General features: G+C 37.7%; 1 protein-coding gene across 1 annotated transcript; it reads left to right on the forward strand.

The window, feature by feature from the left end:
- The first annotated feature begins 4,704 nt into the window (after positions 1–4,704).
- hepacam2 (HEPACAM family member 2) lies at positions 4,705–17,174 on the forward strand. Its single transcript, XM_042505963.2, has 9 exons — positions 4,705–4,896; positions 8,981–9,340; positions 9,428–9,715; positions 12,908–13,207; positions 14,486–14,611; positions 14,962–14,983; positions 15,081–15,115; positions 16,155–16,228; positions 16,319–17,174. Exons 1-9 carry the CDS (start codon positions 4,842–4,844, stop codon positions 16,427–16,429), a joined length of 1,371 nt encoding a protein of 456 aa, XP_042361897.1. The 5' UTR covers positions 4,705–4,841; the 3' UTR covers positions 16,430–17,174.
- The last annotated feature ends 1,907 nt before the right edge of the window (positions 17,175–19,081 follow it).

A 19,081-nucleotide genomic window follows, 5' to 3' on the forward strand; every position in this document is an offset into this window, starting at 1 on the left:
TTTTATTAATTTTTGTATTAGTATTTTTTTGTTGCTTATTGTTAGGTAATTTTGTTGTTGTTGTTTTTTATTTACTAATTTCTTGCTCATTTCTGAGTCATTTCTTCTCATTGTGCTCATTCTCTTCTTCCTTTGTTTTTAATAGAAATCAAGTCAATTTGCCCAGTTTTTAAGGTGTTAACATAACTTGCTGGGTGTACAGAGCCAGGCCAGACTAATATAGTTTTTACCAGCTGACTATATCTTGCAGATCAAAAGTGATTATGTTGCTTCTCAGTCGAACAGTTGTACCTTCCAAAACATGCAGACATAATTTCATTGCGTAAGCCACCGCGTGCAAAACAGTCCATTCAATTGTCAAAACCTGTCAGGCATATGTGTCATGAATAACATGACAGTTATATGAATCCCTTGGAACAAGCCAAATTGGTAAATTGCCTGTCAGGTGTAATTTGAACTTTTCTAATGAGTTTCGAGTTTCCCACATTTCAGATCACCAATCACACATCATGTCACGTTAGCTGGCAGGTGCTACCGCTGAAAATAAGTGTTGCCAAACTTGACCATAGCAGAATCAGTCATTTCTGAACATGGAGGAACCTGGTTTGTTTTGTTTTTGTATGAATATATTTTGTGTACATTTTCCATTTACTGTGATGTACAACAGTTACTTTACATGAATGGATTTACAGTAACAATTTCCATGGCAGTGTGTGTGCAATGTGTAATGTGCAGCCTTGTACTGTTGAAAACATCCTGTCACTTTGATACACAATGATAATCAGTTAGCTTGACAAAAACATTATATTGCAGTAACCAGTAAGTGTCAATGAAGAAATGGGCTAAGAGTGAAATGTGGATGTGAGGGATTTCCAGGTTCCACTGTCGTACTGACAAAAACATCTAAACATTTTGGCCAGCATTGCTTACACACCGCCAAAGGAGCTTTTCATTTTGGGGGTGTTTCATTTTGGTAGTCAGTTTTTCCTATAGTAAAATGATTTAGTTTTGAAGCATGAGTGAACTGTTTCGGGTGAGATATGACCTTATTAAGTTGAGCTAAGGTGTTGTGTTTAACAAGATAGGCTATTTTGGTAAATGCACCTGGAGTTTTGAAAATGTCATTTCTGTTTCAAGAAATGAGCCGAAGCAATTGAGAAAAAACTGTAAAATATGTCAGATGCTTCCTGTTGATTGTTTCATTCATAATAATGTAAGAGGAAGAGCATAGACAGTGGTTAGAGATTGCAAAATGTCACTGAGCAGACATATGAAACCCTCATTCTGTCATAACTCCATACTGCTATGAGACAAATGGACCCCTGGGTGAAGCGCAAAGGGACCCACCACCGTGTTTTTGTGGCTCCTTGTGTTTGTTATGCATCTTTATGTCTCTTTATAGTCATTTTGTATCCCTTTGTGCTTGTCTTTTGTCTTTTTGTAGTCCTTTGGGTATCTTTGATGTAATTTTGTGTCTTTTTCAGTTGTTTTATGTTGCTGTGTAGTCATTTTGTGTCTCTTTGTAGTTGTTTTGTGTCTGAGTATGTCATTGTTTTGCCTAATTTTGTGGTTATTTTGTGTCCATTTGAGGGTTTTTTGTGTCTATGTTGGTTGTTTTGTTTAATATTGTTGTTATTTTGTGTCTCTGTGATTGTTTTGCCTCATTTTGTTGTTTCTTTGTGTCCCTTTGAGGTTATTTTTTGTCTACTTTTGGTAATTTTGTGTCTCTTTGTAGTTTTTTGCCTGATTTTGTGGGGATGGGCGTGTCAAATGAGGTTTTGTGTTTTTTTGTTGTTTTGTGTCAAATTGTTGTCATTTTGTGTCTCTTTGTATGTGTTTTGTTTGTTTATTAATTGTTTTGCTTGATTTTGTAGTTATTTTGGACATATAAAACAAACAAATGTTAGGGATATTTGGGTATGAAATAATAGCTGTTGGTACCATCTTGACTCTTAAATATGTTGTCAATCGTGTTATCTACTTTTCTAACTCGACTCTCATCGCAGTGGTTGTCAAGTCAAAAGTTCATACTGTAAGCCATAACATCCTAACCTAGCCATTAGCTAATCTCTGTTTGTCTTTCTCAATATCCCCCAGTCTTGTGGCAATATGTTGTTCCCTTCTGAATAAAAATACACAGCATCTCTCAAGGTGGGCTGTAATGCTGTTGATATTAGAAAGTGCTCTTAACTAACTCGGGATGTTAAATTCTCAGTCAAAACAGACCCTGGGAAGGGACTCAGATGATGCTGTCCTATAAAAAACATGTATTTTCAAACTTTGTGTTTTCAGCTTTGTGACATCACAGCTTTTAGTTGGTAGAATAGTTTTATCTATGGTTTATGTAGCTCAAGTGATAAGAGAATTTTCTCATCCCACAAAAAACTCTTTTCCCCTGTCTTGTTTTTAATAGTATTCAAAATCTGCTAACTTCTTGCAATTTGTGGTACATTTCTTGCCTGGTTGCTCATTGCCCCCATGTTTTTGAATGAAATCAAACAAATTTACACCAGGTTTGAGTTTTCTACAGTCACTCTGAGGACCCCCTAGGGACCACAGACCCCTTATTGAAGGACCAGGCTGTAGTTTATTTGAAAAATAAAATCAGAAAATTTGATGATTTTCACTTGACATCAACAAAATGTTCCAAACAGCATAATCATAGTATGTGTGACAGCAAAGTACAAGGTAAATAATCAGTTATGCTAACAAATTCTGATAATTTTTTAAACGTCGCTGCCTTTTATTGTGAAATTCTAGATACTTACACCCTGTCACCCTTTAAAGACTGAGGGAAATCTCTGAGAAGGGAAAGTTACTCCTCTTACATCTTATAAACATTATGCAACCTGCAACACAGGGCAGTGATTTAAAGGGTCCATAAGCCAAAAAGATTGTGAACCCCTGCCACTGAGCCCTGCAATGTAAGAGCAGGTCAATACAAACAATCATAATAAATAACAAATGACCCCTTTAACTAACATTATAATCTGCTGTACAGTTCAATTCATATAGCGATTGTCAGACCAACTTACAGATGAAGCACTGACTCCATCTAAAGGTGACGAGGAAACTTGCAGGTTCTGTGGAGAGAGCTTCATAGAGTGAAGGTAGAAGAGAAACTATGACTTTATTATTTTCTGTATTTTAAATAGAATATTATTAATTTTAAGCATCACCTTTATATTTACTTTTGTTTATAACATTTAACTGAGACCATTTGTAATGTAATCATTTTCATGGAGAAAAAAATGCTTTCCACACACTGAATAGATGACTCTGTGTCGAATTTGTTGAATCATGTGTCCTGGCCAACAAATACTGTACTGTTGGTGTGATAAAAACCTCACTTTTATCAGGTTCCCCTGCAAATGGGCATCCCTCGGAGTACATGACAGCAAAGAAAATAATCAGTTTATTTAATGGTGCCATCACCAAACTAGGCACTCATTTATTCAGCCCACAATGGTCTAATTCATTCACTGGGAACTTCGGTCCCAAGTTTGACCACATCCTTTCAGAGGATGACCATGCAGAAAAAAAAACTGTAGTGAACAAGCCATTGAGCGGACAAAGTGTTTAACATGTGACTTTTATGTAGTTTGCACTTTGAGAAAAACATTTGAACAAAACAAACATCCTTACAAATTCCTATAAGCTGACCTCTGTCATCCTACTAAACAAATGACTTTATTAAATATTAATGGCTTTCTCATGATGACCATTTGAAATATGCATTAATTGTCAGCACTTTCATCGCAACTGTTTGCCACAGTTATTTACTGCCTACGTATTGTTTTTATTTCATGGGGTCTAACCCATGGCAGAGAAAATTTTTGAAGTTTGAAATTAAATGTATGTAAAGGTGAGGACAAATTTACATGAGTGGACACTAAATATATCTGTTGTTTTCTATTCTATTTTGTTCTATTCTATTCTAACCCACTTTCTTTATTAAAAAAATGAACTTCTTGTCTTTCACACAGACTTATGCCTTGAGTAAGACAGACATTAGTTGTTACACAAAAAAGTCTTTGTTTTGCAGCAATGCAAAAAAGTTTCTAAACAAGAATTAACAACAGATTTTCCTTCACTTTTGCTGGAATAATGTTTGCTCCACAGTGTGTCCCCAAGTGCTGAAAAATAATTAAAAAAATGACATCATCTGTTCTCTGTGAGTATGTGTCTTGAAGGCATTTGAAAGGTCAGTGATACGTGTGTCAGTGTCAGTACACCATTCCAGACCCCAGTATCGGTCCCTCTGTATTTTTGTGCTCTAATTTCAAGACTATAACAGATTAACTGTATATATAACTGATTGCTGGCGGTTGGTGGCTCTGAAACCAAACTGAGAGACGTTAAATGCTCTCTGTATGCCTGCCTCTTCTTTGTTTCACAGCCTAAGGGAGTAAAGCAGCAGACAGCTGGTGTATTCTAATGTAAAGACCCAGCTATCCTTTTGCAGTTTTTACATCTCAGTTTCTCTTTGACAAAGTGAAACCCTTAGCCTTAGGGCATCTCTCTCTCTCTCTCTCTCTCTCTCTGTGTGTGTGTGTGTGTGTGTGTGTGAGGACCATGCTGTGCCGTCTCCCTGCCAGGTGGACCTCTTCTTCCTCTTGGTGTCACATGGGAGGGGCCTGGCTGCATGCAGGCTAAAGGCAGCTCCTCTTATTTCCCTGGCAAATGTTGTCACCACAACCAGTCATATTTCTCTCCTCCTCCTCGTCCTCCTCCTCCACCACCACCTCTTTTCCTTCCACTCCTCTCCTCCTTCCTACATCCCTCACTCCTTGCCTGCCTGCCTGTCAGAAGTCCCACATATCCCCAGAGGATAAGATGCCATGGAGGCCACAGGGAGAACAGCGCTTTACGTCTCTGTTCTCTTCATCCTAACAGGTGAGCATTTAGTTGCCATCAAGGGATGTTTTGCTTGAGTTGTCAGCGCTGGTGCAGTTATTGCAATTACTGTGGTTGGTGTGTGTGCTTGGTTTGCAGGGTAAAACAAAGGATAAGTTAAGGAAGTTTTGTGTGGGTGTGTGTGTGTGTGTGTGTGTGTGTGTGGTGTGCAGTAACAAAATGTGCAATTGTGAAATCCTTTGTCTTTAAAGGGTTTAGTCAACCATTTGAAACCTGGAACAACATCACTTTTCACGTGCTGCTTTCAGAAGCCTTTCACAAGTATTTAAACCTTTGAACCTTGAGCAAATTGGTGCGATTTCTTTCAAAAACATGGGAAAAGGGCAACTTGGTAATGGATGCTTCAAAAATTTCAAGAAATTAGTAGATTTCTTTTTACAGCTATGGAAAATGTCTAAGAGAAAAGGACTAGGGAAAAAAACTTAGGATCATAATTATATCTTAAATTATTTTACAAAATAATTTTTAAGCATGTTTCCATTTTTTTAAAGTTCTTTTAAAATCTAATTTCCAGGTAATCTTCTACCTTTTTTGTTTTTTTAAACCAATTTCTTGCTCATTTTTGGGTCATTCCTCTTGTTGCTCATTGCCTTCTTCCCATGTTTTTAAAATAATTAAAGTCAATTTTCTTAAAGGGTTAAGAGAAGCAGTAACGAAACCGGGTCGCAAAATTTAAAAATGGTGCATGTGTAACGTTGAGTCTCTAAAGTGTTCTTTTTAGAGCCCTTCTTGTTTTTTTTTTGCATGTCCTTTCCATAGTCACCGCCGTGTGACTTTACAGGATTAGCTTTTCTACTGTTGTTGTCTGTAAGTATAAAGACATCAGGCGGCTGTCAGTGGAAAGAAGAAGTGACCCAGGCCACAGCTCTGTGACTCATATATGTATCAGCGTCCCTCACATGACCAGATAAAACAGAAAAAAAGTCCCTAAAACATGGACTGTCACCTGCTTTGATGTTTGTATCATCAACCCTCCTTAAGGTGGGACTATTCATCTTATCTGAAAGAGGACAGAAGATGGTGGCGTTTGGACACGCACTGGGACACTTTATTTAGTATCTAAACAACTCGAATGCATGTGTGAGGGCGATAAGAGGCAGGTGCAGTTGTTTGAATGTGTGTGTGTGTGTGTGTGTGTGTGTGTGTTTGTGTGTCCACTAAATGAAGATATCCTCTCACCTCTAAAGCCATTGTCACAGTAATCTCCTCGGTATCACCACAACAATATCCATGTTGTTTGGGGACAACAGTGAAGGAGCGGGCTCGGCACACTCCTCCTCAGTCTGCCTTTTCGGCAGATCTCAGCTGGTGTAAACACAGGCACACTCCTGCTACTGACAACACACACACACACACACACACACACACACACACACACACACACACACACACACATGGAGAGAGAGAGAGAGAGAGAAACTGGCCTGCAGGCCTGTAAGAGTGGAACGTGTCAATGGGGTGTCTGCACTGCATGCATTATTTAGGGCATGACAGTAGACAGACAGTGAATCTATTGTGATTAGCAACATGGGCAGCAGTCACCAGGGACCTAGTTGACACCAGCTGGACGTCCCCGGGGAGGAAGTATGGACGGCTCAGAAGGGAGAAAAAGAAAAATAGAGATTGCAGTTAAAGGCAGAGATGTGAGGGGAGATGAGGCTTTAGGAGAGAATAAAACTCACTTTTCTGAGTTTCTCCCATTTTCATTCAAGATTTTATTGCATGAGATGTAACACACTTAAATTATGTGAAATCATATAGCAATATTAAAAGTCTTTCATGAATAATTCCTCTAGTTCTTTAATGCTGAAAGTGAGCAAGAGACGATACACAGCCAGAAGTGAGACAAAGGGACACAAGTTAGAGAAAAGTGAGAGCTTTTTAGTGAGTTTGTTTCACAGTAACTGCCTACTCACATGCTGGCGCTTAACTCAACCTGGCATCCAAACACAGTCGCTCACTTTTTAACTTCAAACTGTCAAAAAAAAAGAAAAAAAAGAAAGAAAGAAAGTAAAAAAGAAAGTGAAGTTTGAAGTTCATACATACTATTTATCATTATTCATCAAAACTTCCAGTTGAAATAACAACAGCATTTTAAAAACAACAGCACCTCCTCCCTTTCTTTTTTTGTTCCAAGTTGTTTTCGGCTGGTTACCTGCAAATTAACTGCTCTGGCAATGAGCCAGTGCTTCAACAGAAAACAAGGTGCAAAAGATCAACAGTTATCTTGTGACTTCAGAGAGCTCAAGTGTTTGTTTTGCGATTTGGGATTTAAGAGACAAGCCTCGTCCTTGTCTGACAACAATGACACTCTGTAGTGCCCTGGGTCAATATTAACTTACTACAGTTTCAGGACCTTGACATTTTGAAGGTAGGATAAAGATTATGAGATTAGACAGACAAAACAAAAGTGGGTTCATCTTTAAATGAAAATAGCTGTTTTAATTTCATATTGTCACCATCACTCCATGAATAGCAATGTTTTAAATACTGATACACTGTAATTTTTGACATAGCGAGTACTGTTTATGGAAAATGATGTTTTTTTAAAAAATACTTTTTATTTATTGACTCATTTTATCCATACATGTACTTTGTTCTTCATGATACTAACAGTATCCAACACCAGTATTTTAACGTCAGGAAAAAGAAGAACAAAAGAATCAAAGTAAGCAAAAGCAAAAATTAAAAATCAGTGCCTAACTATCTTAAGTTTCGAACTAAGTTTCAATGGTTCAGAATTATTCATTTGGACTAAAAACTTTTGTAAAACAGTAACACAATATGATCATATCATTACAGCAATGCAAGTTGATGAATTATATTATTTAATTATTGTCAAGCTCTTATAATTAATGCCATGACGTGGCATTTTTCATGTTTAAAATATAAAAGGATGGCAATTTTTCAGTCTGGTTTTTTTTCAGTGTTGTGGTGAATTGCCATGCTAGACCAGTATATTAGCATATAGTACAGGTATGTCTCACATTGACATACACATTTATGTTGGGTTTCATTTAATCAAAATTTGTATCCTAATTAGACTAAATGACTAGCTGTAAGGTGAAGAGGATCTCTTGTAGTGACAAGTCAAAGGAGATTTAGCCTCACATGAAACTGCAGTCTCCCTCTACAGAACAGTTTAGCATCTTTCAGCTCACTGTTTTGGTTTTCCATCCTGGAACTTGTTGTTTTGGTTCACTCTTATTACTCTCATGGGTGCTTTTTCCAGATGAAACAGGCAGCTGTTTTGTGGGTGGAAAAAAAGCTTTACAAACTGACTGTTCTCTGTCTGCTCAGCACCAAACGGCAGACAGTTAAAGTTAGCAAGTTGGTGAATATAGTAAAACATGGGAATGCATTTTATTTATTCTGCCTGGTCCTCGTATACACAAGACTACACAAGGCGCCAGTGTGCATCTTGTTTATGCCAATGTATTTATCTCTCTGACATACTACTGCCGATTGCTACTTGTTTCTGTCTATGAATCTGAATATAGCCGCAAAAGAGACAAACATTTCCTTCAAGACTTAATACCAAAACAGAGCTAAAAGGAAAATGAATATTGGAATAACATAGGTCAGTTGGCCAGAAATACAATTCCAAATAATAATAATAAATAACATTAAGTATTGCTTTAATGAGAAACATTGAATACATTATCTTTGTTTGACATGGAAATTGTCAGATTTAAATGTATTAAGTATGGGATATAGATTACCTAAATCTTGGTGTCTGCATTATTCTCCAACTTCATTTATTTAAATTTACACTAGATTTAGATACACTAGATAGATTTACACTTAAGAAACAGAACAAACGTTGTTTTTTTTTCAATTAAAAGACTCTCCATAGATATAGAAACCCTGTTTGTTCAAAATGACTCAATGATTCTTTATCATTAAGGGAATATACTATACCTTCTTTGTGAAACAAGCTTTAAAGTGTATAGTATGAAGTCAAATGTCTTCCATGGGAGATCTCACATGTGATTGTGCAGTAACTCTTTTTGTTTCCCTCCTTCTCCTTCTCTTCCTTTTCCTGCCAATTTCACCATCTCAGAAGTCAGCGCTGAGTTCATCCACATCCCTACACTGGTCCATCATGGCATTGAAGGGAAGTCCGTGCTCTTGTCTGTAGAGACTCGCTTCCCGCTAGATGAAGTTGAGATCCAGGGAACATGGTCGCACACCAGGCGGAGCGGCACCAGAACCACATTGGTGACGTTTACTAAAGAGGCCGCAATCACTGACATGATGTACCGCAACCACCTCCTCTTTAGAGAACCTAATGTTTCATTGCTAATCCGAAAATTAAACCAGGATGATGAGGGAGATTACCACTTGACCCTCAACATACAGTTTCATAACAAGACGGGGCTGGTTATCAAGGAAGAGAGAACTGTGCACATAACAGTGGATGGTGCGTGTTTTTACCATCACATGTCATAATGACCAGTTTGATGCCATCTATAGACTTAGCCCAAATTTCTCTTTTCTTTTTCTTCAGTGCCTGTGTCTACTCCAGTCATTGAGAAGAGCCCATCATATGCAGTCGTAGAGGACAAGGCAAACGTGACCTGGACTTGTTCTGTCGAGAAAGGAACAAGAGTTGTGTTCCAGTGGCTTAGGAACAACATTGCAATAGGTCCAAGTGACAGATACCACTTCTCCCAAGACAACTCGACATTGTTAATCAGTCCTGTGAGAAAAGAGGACAAAGGAACTTACCACTGTGTGGCCAGCAACGCGGTCAGCCAGGGTCGGCACAGCAGGGCTGTGGAACTCAACGTCTATTGTGAGTACATATACTCATCTTTTTTCTCTGACTTTTTGTTCTCTGTTCCACAGAATGACATTTTCACTCCCAACTCATCAAATACCAACAGGTTCTCATCCCAAGTTGTCACATATTGCTGCTTTGCAAGTCTTCATATTTTGCCACTTTGCAGTGGTCATAGCTTCTACCGTCCAGCAGTGTTTCATGGGCATACGAAAGATGCCTTTTGGCGTTGTGATCTCATGCCAAAAGTACTGTCCAAGTGGCTGTATTTTATAAGATGGGAGTGGGAGGAGTGAGAGGAGTTTGCCTAGTAGAAGTAGTAGTAGTATGTGGCAGTGCATTTATCTGTAGAGATTCTGTCCTCTGCCTCTGTTTTCCAATTTCCTTGTTATTTTCTGTGTTTGGGATGCTTATGGGCCCCCACAGCACTCAAAGTTGGGGCTTTTTAAAGAGGTAGTGACCAGGTGCCATACTGTAAGTAGCAGGAGACATCAGGAGACTGCTGTTTGTGCCCCTTGTGGTACTGATAGTCAACATTCACTTATTTTAGCTCACATACAAACATGGACTTACATAATTTACTTGACTTACATCAGGTCCATGAGTACATTAGTTACATCACATATGTAATGTTATGTATGTACATTACTTATGTACATCGGTTAGGTAACAAATTTACTTATTTTAAACACAAACAAGATCTCTTTCTAAACTTAACTAAGCCATTTTTAGTTGGTTTGGTTTATTTTTAAAAGATACTTTATGCATGTAATGAGTGGAAACTGACACATGCAAAACTGATGCTAGAAGGGTATGTAGAGCTTCCTAGTTTGAGGCATGGTTACTAACCAAGCTGCCATATTTGATGAGCTGGGAGTCAGAATGACTTCCTGAAATTGCAAATGTTGTTCCCAAATAGTTTCCAGAGATTTGCAATTCAGTTCCAGTGAAAATATATAAGGAGGTGATTGTTGGTGTCTCATTGCCTGCAGCTTCTCAAGCTCCAGAAGTCTGGCAGAACAAAATGCTGCTCACTCTGAGTACTTCTTTCATGTGAAAGCTGCTGCTATGAACAGCAGAAATGATAAATTACAGCAAAGGAAGTCCATAATGCTCAGCTGATATTACAGGGACTGGAATCAGATTTTGTTGTATCTCCCTGGTTGCCAAAAACTCTAACATGGCAGGTGTGATCTTACATTTTACAAGCTGTTGTCAACTTGTAACTAGGCACGATGAAGCTAAATGAACCAAACCAAAAAATACCATGAAGACAGAAAAAATAAGTAAATTGCCTTTTTTTTCTTTTTTCTTTTTTTTTTATTTACACATATAAGTATTTTTATTTGTTTTTTTATTTATTTTATTTGGCACACCCTGGAACTTGATCTATTAACATTACAAAGTCATAAAAGCTTTTGAATTTCATAGCAAACATAGAATACATCTTTTTTTTGCTCTTTCTCTACACTGTATTATGTCCTATGAAAATGTCTGTGAGATCAGACTACTTTCTGACATCTGGAAACATGTGACTGTTGTGGGTATTTGCATGGGAGCACTTATCTCATAGAGCTCCTCTGTTCTCTCATTGAGGTTGTAGATACACTGATGAACTGGTAATCTGAGGTTTTAGTCACAAACATGTGTTTTAAGTCTACATGTGTTTAAACTGTTGTGTCTGTTTTGATGGGACATAAACAATGTAGTATCATTTGCATGACTTTTTTCGCTGTCCCTTCAGTCAGCGTGCTCAAACGGTGAGTGAATTAATAACTTGGCACTGACTCTGAGAACTGCAGCGCTAGTAAATTTAGCATTGCCATCATTTCTGTGTGCATAGACAGATCATGTTTGTGTTGCAGAAAGCAAGGATCCAGTACTATCCATCAAAATGCCTCCCCTAGTTTTACCATGTTCAGTTTCTGTTCAAATTGGAGTCTTGCTGACAGCTGACAGCCCTGCAATGACTTATTTTTTTTCTTAATGTCATATCTCCAGTATGAAGCACATCATAATAAAACTGACTGATGTCAATGAAGGACCTAACATTGTTAGTAACAGATTCCCTTTAGATGCTAGTGATGGAAATTATGATCCTTTGAAGGAAGCTGTATATAAGAGAGAGCTGGCTTGTCATTCTTTTTTTTTTTTTTTTTTCAATTTTATTTTTAGGGGGGCAGGGGGTTGGGTTTATCTACAAAAATAATCTCTAGGGTGTATTATTTCATTTTGCGTGTGTGGACTTGATTTAGCAGCATGTAATTACTCATATTGCCAGATCTAATGTCAGTGATCTGCATTGTAAACATTACACAAGGTGAGGCTCTGTCCCTCTGCTTTTTCAGTGAATTTACAGTTTTGAACTTGCCATCTGCATGAAATGTGTGTAAATAAAAGTTGCCTTGCCTTGAATGCAATTCAGGCAATGCTTAAAATAGAGAAACCTTTTTTTCTCGCACAATGAAAAACAGATCTGAAGAATGTTTTGCACTTTTTTTGGGGATTATCTGATTCTATTTATGTGACATTTCACAGGGGAACAAAAACAAAATAAACAAATAAAACAACTTATGACTGGGTTCACTTTGTTTATACCAAAGAACCGTTGAAAATAATCAGATCATTTGCGAGCATATGATTACTTTTAGATGCTTACAACTATAATGTTATGGCTGCCACATGCTCATGGTATTTCAGTAAAGTCTCTCTTAACAGACCCAAAACAGAACTCTTACTGAAAAACCTGGCTTAGGCATGCTGTAGGGAGACACTGCTGTTTTTACCATGGAAAAACAAACAAATAAAAAAAAAAAAAAAAAAAATCTTAGGATCTCTTGTGATTCTAATAAAATTATGACAGTACTTCTTTCCATTCAAATTACCAAATTAAATTAATATCTGCTTGTAATAGGAAGCACTTCTGGAAGTTGCCTTCATACTGTATGTTGTTATATCATTTCCACTGGAGTTGTTTTGTTGTCTAAGTGACCTGTTCAAGGGCACTGCTCTGTCATTTCCCCACCTGGACTTACCCTGCTAAACAGTGTATTGAACCTATGACCCTGTATTCAAAATATTTTGGCCACTGCTGCCCCATGATGCAGTAAGAGGAGACAATTCATAGAAATGTAACCATTCTGTATAATAAGCACTAAATCAGCAGCAAACTGTCATGTTTCCCCGACCCACTCTTGGCCCCTGCAGATGGCCCCTACAACCTGGAGGTGAACTCAGGCCAAGGCCTGCGGACAGGAGAAGTGTTCACCATAAACCCTGGAGAGCTGGTCTTCTTTGAATGCCAGGCCGACTCAAACCCACCCAACAGCTACGTCTGGATCTCCAAGAGCCGCAACTCCACTCAGGTCATCACTGAGGGCCCGCGGCTAGAGGTGCGCTCCTATAGACTGGCCCAAGCTGAAGAGTACCTGTGCCGCGCCTTCAACAACGTGACGCAGAAGCAGGACGAAGCCCAGTTTACTCTGGTGGTGGCCAGCTTAGGAACAGGTGGGTAGAGGGTGGAACATGGCAAGAAAGAGCAGAGCGTGGGTAGATTTTGGGAATCCTCTGAGATAAACACTCTGTAAACAGTGTGTCATGCCAAAAGCAGAAGAGGTTTATGAGCTGTGAGAGATATATCTTGACAATGACAAACACCGTGACTAGCTTTGGGAACAGTTGGGTGAATATATTACTGTAGCTGAAAAGTGAAACCAGGTTATGGATATAACATGAAATGTACGTGACTATTTTGAAACTGGCGTTTTATCTCTGTTGCTAGGTTCCAGCACCTGCAGCCTGTATTAAAGTTCAGTGGCTGGGAAAGTAAACAGTGGATAACAGCTGTTGTATTTGTTGACTAAGTTTTATAGCATGTGGAGTTTCTGTGTGCCTAAATACGACATTGATATGTTGTCTAGGTGATACTAAGAGAGGCTCACTGAAGGCTACTGCTCATGCTGGCTATGATTTAAAATTCTGTTTATTGAGTCAACAAAAGTCATGACAGCATCCATTTTTTATTGACATCAAAATCTCTTATGTTACCAAAGAATCCTCTGATGGCGAACCTTTTAATATGGCGAGCCATGCTAGCTGCTGTTTAAGTCTGCAAACACCAGAGCTTCAAAGGGGATAACCACCTAAAATAAGAATCATGCTTGTTATTTCCATGACCTTGAAAAGTTAAATCAATATTGTTTGATTTCATTTTTTTTAATTTTCAAATGAGCTTTTTTGTATTGTAGTGTTCTCAGTTTTGAAACAGAAAATATACCTAAATAGACCAAATCACTGTGATGTCGCACTAACTGACTACTGTTTTGAAGTGCAGAGATAAGTTAATTTGGTGAAACTTGTTGTCGTTTTCATTCTTAACTGTAAAATATAAAGATATAGAGTTAAACACAGCTGTCTGGCCTATCTGAAGTTTCTTATTTTGTGAACTGTGTTGCTTAGCTATCATCTTTGATAAAGCAAATCTAGTTGCACGGAAGCGATGCAATGGGCTGCAGTGAATGGGGCTTCAGCAAGACATATTTTAGCCACCTAGAAAAATCTATATCAGTTTTAATGAATATTTACCCCATTTAAATGGATATTGATTTTTTTTAGGCGGGTCTTGTTTTAGGTGGCTTTAAAAAAAAACTAATCCTGACCTTAAAGGACAAGTTGTTAAGTTATTTCAGTTTAGACAAAAGTGGTGGACCAATCAGCCATCACTGCAATCTGTAGAGCCAGCTTGACTAAGTGTGTCAATATCATTATTCTTCTAATTGTTCACAGGGAAAGAGAAGCACACCCAGAAGGACAACTCTGTCTCTCCTCTGGCAGCCATCACCGTGTGCTCTTTGTTTGTCTTCGGCTGTATGCTGCTGTTCTTCCTCAGGAGAACCTGCCACCCAAAGAGAGGCAAGATAATGTCTTTGTGCTGCTTTGACAGAGATGTTTTTTTCTAACTGCAGTTCTTGTTGAGCTCAGCCCTCACAGTCAGTCCTGCAACCTGTTTATCATGTTCCATCTCTGAAATCTGCATATCTGAATGCTGAGATGTGAAGATAACACTAACGGCTTGCTGCCGAACTTCTTACAAGTTGAGTTTAATCATGAATGTAAATACCTTGTAAATGTCAGTCAAACTGTTGGTTTCTGGTGCAAAGTAACCACTGCATTTGAATAAGTCCAGGTAATATTTAAAACGCGTCATTTCTGTATTTGTGTATAATTATTTCCCTCTATCTCTTTCTTTCCATTATCAACAGTGCTTATGAGCATTTACAACAGGTAAGCGCCTTGGATAAGAAATTAATACAGACATAAAAAAGAGTATTTAAGGAAAGTGTATACACTTCAACTAACAGCTTTTTCTCTGCTTTTTCAGGCCGCTTTCAGAGCAGAAACGACCACATCGTTCGGGTAAGCTATTGCTTGTAAAACAGATGTTTTTACCCATGTTATGAGTTTGCCAACATCATATTTCAATGTATCCTCGTACAACAGCTAAAATGAAATCATATCCAAGAATACATATCTAACAGTTCACATTAACAAATTAACATCAAATGACGGCTTCTTAACTTTAAGTTACGCATATAAAGTAAAAGTATGTAGATTGGGTTCAGTTCACTCGGTTCCAAACATCTTTCTCTTGGGAGAAAGTTCTGTATCGGAAAGTTCTGTGTTTTGTGACCCAAACTACCTGCTTACACAACTGCTTCTCTCTTTATTCCCATCAGCACATTTGTTGCTTGATTGTAGTCTTACCGTTTATGTGGGTTGTACACAAATTCCTGGATCATGTTACATGATATATATACCAATTTTGGTGCATTACTTTCCGTAGGTCAGGTATATGTACAAACAGTGCACTAACACAGCCTGCATATTTATGTCTTGGGGCTGGACAGTATGGAGAAAATGAAATAATGCAATATTTATCTCAGTGTTTCAATATTGATACTGCGACAGTATTGGAGGGTTGACTATTGGTGCTTTCACTAAATATTTACACGGTGACATGTTGGATAAACATGTCAGCAGTAATGAAGATATAATGAATGAGTGTATAAAGGCAAGAAATAGAGCAACTAGAACAAATAGACAGCATTTCCGATATTATGATAATGTAAGATATAACAACATCCAAAATCAATGATATCAATATAATATCAATATGTTTCCCAGCCCTAACATGTAAATATCTTTAATCATATATTTTTAAGTGATTGTAGGGATGGACAGGCCTGGGTTTTAAATTAAAAAGAAATTAATTCCTAAAAAAGTGGTTCTAGATAGGAGGAGTTTAAAGCCGATAAGCAAACAAGGTCAGGATGTGTCAGTGAATCAAGATGAAAAACAGTTTTATGAAATCATTACATTGACTACATTTCTGTAAAGTTTGACTCAAAATTAGTACTAATGCACTGACCTGACATTAAAGCCTGTGTACCAACAGGCCATGAAGATGCAACAGAAGACTTTGGCATCTACGAGTTCGTCTCCATACCCGGGAAAATGGAATCTGCGCAGGTATCTTACATGTTATGCATCATTTTTTTTTATCTATTGCTTAAAAGTTGCATGCATGCAATGTTTGAAATGTCCCTACCTGTCGTGCAGGCATCGTGCAGATCATTGGCTCGCCTCGAGTCAGTTCAGGATATGCACACCACCATCTATGATGTGATCAGACATGTTCCTGAAACCCCCAGTCACAGTTTGCTAAAGTGAACTGGAAATTTGACGTGGAACTTATAGTCCTTTCACTTGAAGACTCCTGTGTAGCTTTATTCTCTGTCATCAAAGCCTTTGGTGGCCCGTTTTTTGCACAAGGGATGAAGGAGATTTGTGTGAGTACACAACCTGATCGTGCACTGTTTGAACAGATGTTAAATGACTTTTGCTGATGTTATTGTGAGATGAAAGTGTAAGTATGCCTTGAAATGTTTGGGTTTTTTTAATGTGAAAGTATAATTGAAGTTAAAACTGTTTGTCTTTTTGGTTCAAAAGTGAAGATCACTTCAGGTCATGTTAAACGAAGCTAGTTTATATTAAGAGGTACCTGCAAGGTACCCAAACTATTTAAAACACGTTTAATTTTGAATACAAAGGCTTGTTTGCCATTTTGATGATTTTCTTCTAATTCAACAATCCCGCCAGTAAGAGTCTGTTCTGTGAGACAAGTGTTATAAAGAATGCATTTTTCTTGTATGAAATATATTAAGGTTCATTGTAAATATTGTACATGGATTATACTGCAGATTCTTTATACATATTATTCTATTTCTATGTTTTGCTCCGATCTATTTATTCCCATGAAACACTTAACTGTTTCCACAAATGTAGCATTTTTTCTGCTCATCATGAATATAATGAAATGCTGAAACAATGAAAAGGATAAATGAGTCATAAATTATTGTACAATTTGCATTCACATGTTTGTTTTGTACTTTATTAAAGATATTACTGTTTACTATTTGGGGTCATTTTGAAGTATTCATACATTATCCTTCCATTTTTGTGTTTATATTTGCACTCATTTACGTGTTATGTTTTTATGAAACCTGACATGAAGATCAGCATTGCCCTGGTTCCCTCGTCAAAAAGCCTAAAGGATTTTTTATTTGATTTTGGATTACTGCAGAAAATGAGCTCTGTGACATATAAAAACTTACTTTCAAGATAATCTTAACAAATGAAAACCACAAGTCGATGCCGATGATGCTCTGTAGTCTCATTTAACCGCCTGTTAGCAACCACGATTTTAAAGACAGCTAAAAGGCAAAAAAAAAAAAAGAAAAAAAAAAGAGGTATTTACTGAAATATTTAATTTAAAAAGTTTGAAAACCTCTTAAGCTCGCATTAACCACAGACCTTATTTCAGGCATCTTACAAAAAAGAACATTTAAAAAGCTCATTGGCTTTTAGATGAGAACCAGGAGTGTCTAAATGCTAACTCACTTCCGGAATTTAGGACTCATTCCTGCACCACTGAAAGGAACACTTTTTCAATCACAGATCCTGAAAAAAAGAGCTGGAGACAGCAAAGTTGTTCTGCTGCTTCACAGTCAGTCTTTGTCTGATGTCCTGGCTGCGATCTCTCTTCTCACAAGTGTACGAGTTGTATCTGTTGCCTCCACATTGCTGCAGAATGCTCCTTTCAGGTCTGTTGCATTGGTATGCCGTGTACCTGGCGTGATATGGAGACAGGCAGCAACAGACGGATGGTTCAGCATGTGGCAGAGTGCCCTCCACCTGCTCCTGCTGACACCTTGTCACGAGTCGATAAAAACGTGTGTGCTCGCTTGTCTGCGTGAGTCTATGTAAAAGAGAGGTAAGGGGATGAGGAGTAAATATACAGACCAGACACTAAAGTGCTTTGTTAAGAAAATAGAGGTCAAATTTTACATGCAATTTACAAAATTTCTTAGTCTCCTGCACATATTTCTCTGTTATTCTTCCCACCTTGAAGACACCACTTACAGGCAGCAGTCTGCTTTTTCTATGATTCATCTTATTACCAAACATTTTGTTGTCAGCAGTTTGTTACTGAGTGTTCCTCCATTCAAATTCAGGGTCAAATGATAAAAACCATCCAAGCTCACGATCTAGTATTTAAACTTTTGAAAGTCTTAAATTTTATTCATTATTTTCATTTATTTATTTTATTTATCTAAAGGGGACCATGTACAGTATAAAACAAAAATGTTACCATTTGCATTTGATACACTATTAAATATAAATATAGATTATAGTTTAGAATTAATTTGCATCTGCAGTCCCTATGCAGGTCAGAACAAGACAACACAATAACATCATAATATTAAGCCCCCCCCCCCGAAAAAAAATAAACAAACCACATGAGGTAAAGAAAAAATAGAATCATTTGGCACATAGGTTTGCAAAAGACTTGGACTTTGAAGTCAATGACACTATAATGCAATTAGAATTTAACAATATATATACCAGCGAGACAATTTATTACACTTGTTTGTACTTATTTATTTACTTATTATGCTCACTGCATAATAAATGGTCAAGATGTGAAACTCATCTTAAGTCTTAAAGCGCTGCCTATCTTGATGCTCCCCTGCATAACAACAAGCAGTTTATTGAATCCTGCTCTAATTATAGCTGATGAAATGACCAACTGAGTGTGCAGTGTCTTTGCAGTGCCATCTCCGGGTAGAGGTTGCCATCTGTTCCGTCTCAGTGTATGCTTTAAGGGAGGCTCCGCACTGTGGATGACTGCCTAACAAACAACAGTGGAGTAAATTCACCTAAGGAGCATGACCTCACCTTCATTTGACTGGGAAATAACCTGAGGCATCATTAACCAGGAACTAGAGCTCGCAGTACCTGCTGTCTGCTGCATGCTGCCTG

The sequence above is a fragment of the Plectropomus leopardus genome, chromosome 17 (assembly GCF_026936395.1).
Source record: "Plectropomus leopardus strain MGB_pleo_1.0 chromosome 17, ASM2693639v1, whole genome shotgun sequence".
Classification (NCBI taxonomy): Eukaryota; Metazoa; Chordata; class Actinopteri; order Perciformes; family Serranidae; genus Plectropomus; species Plectropomus leopardus.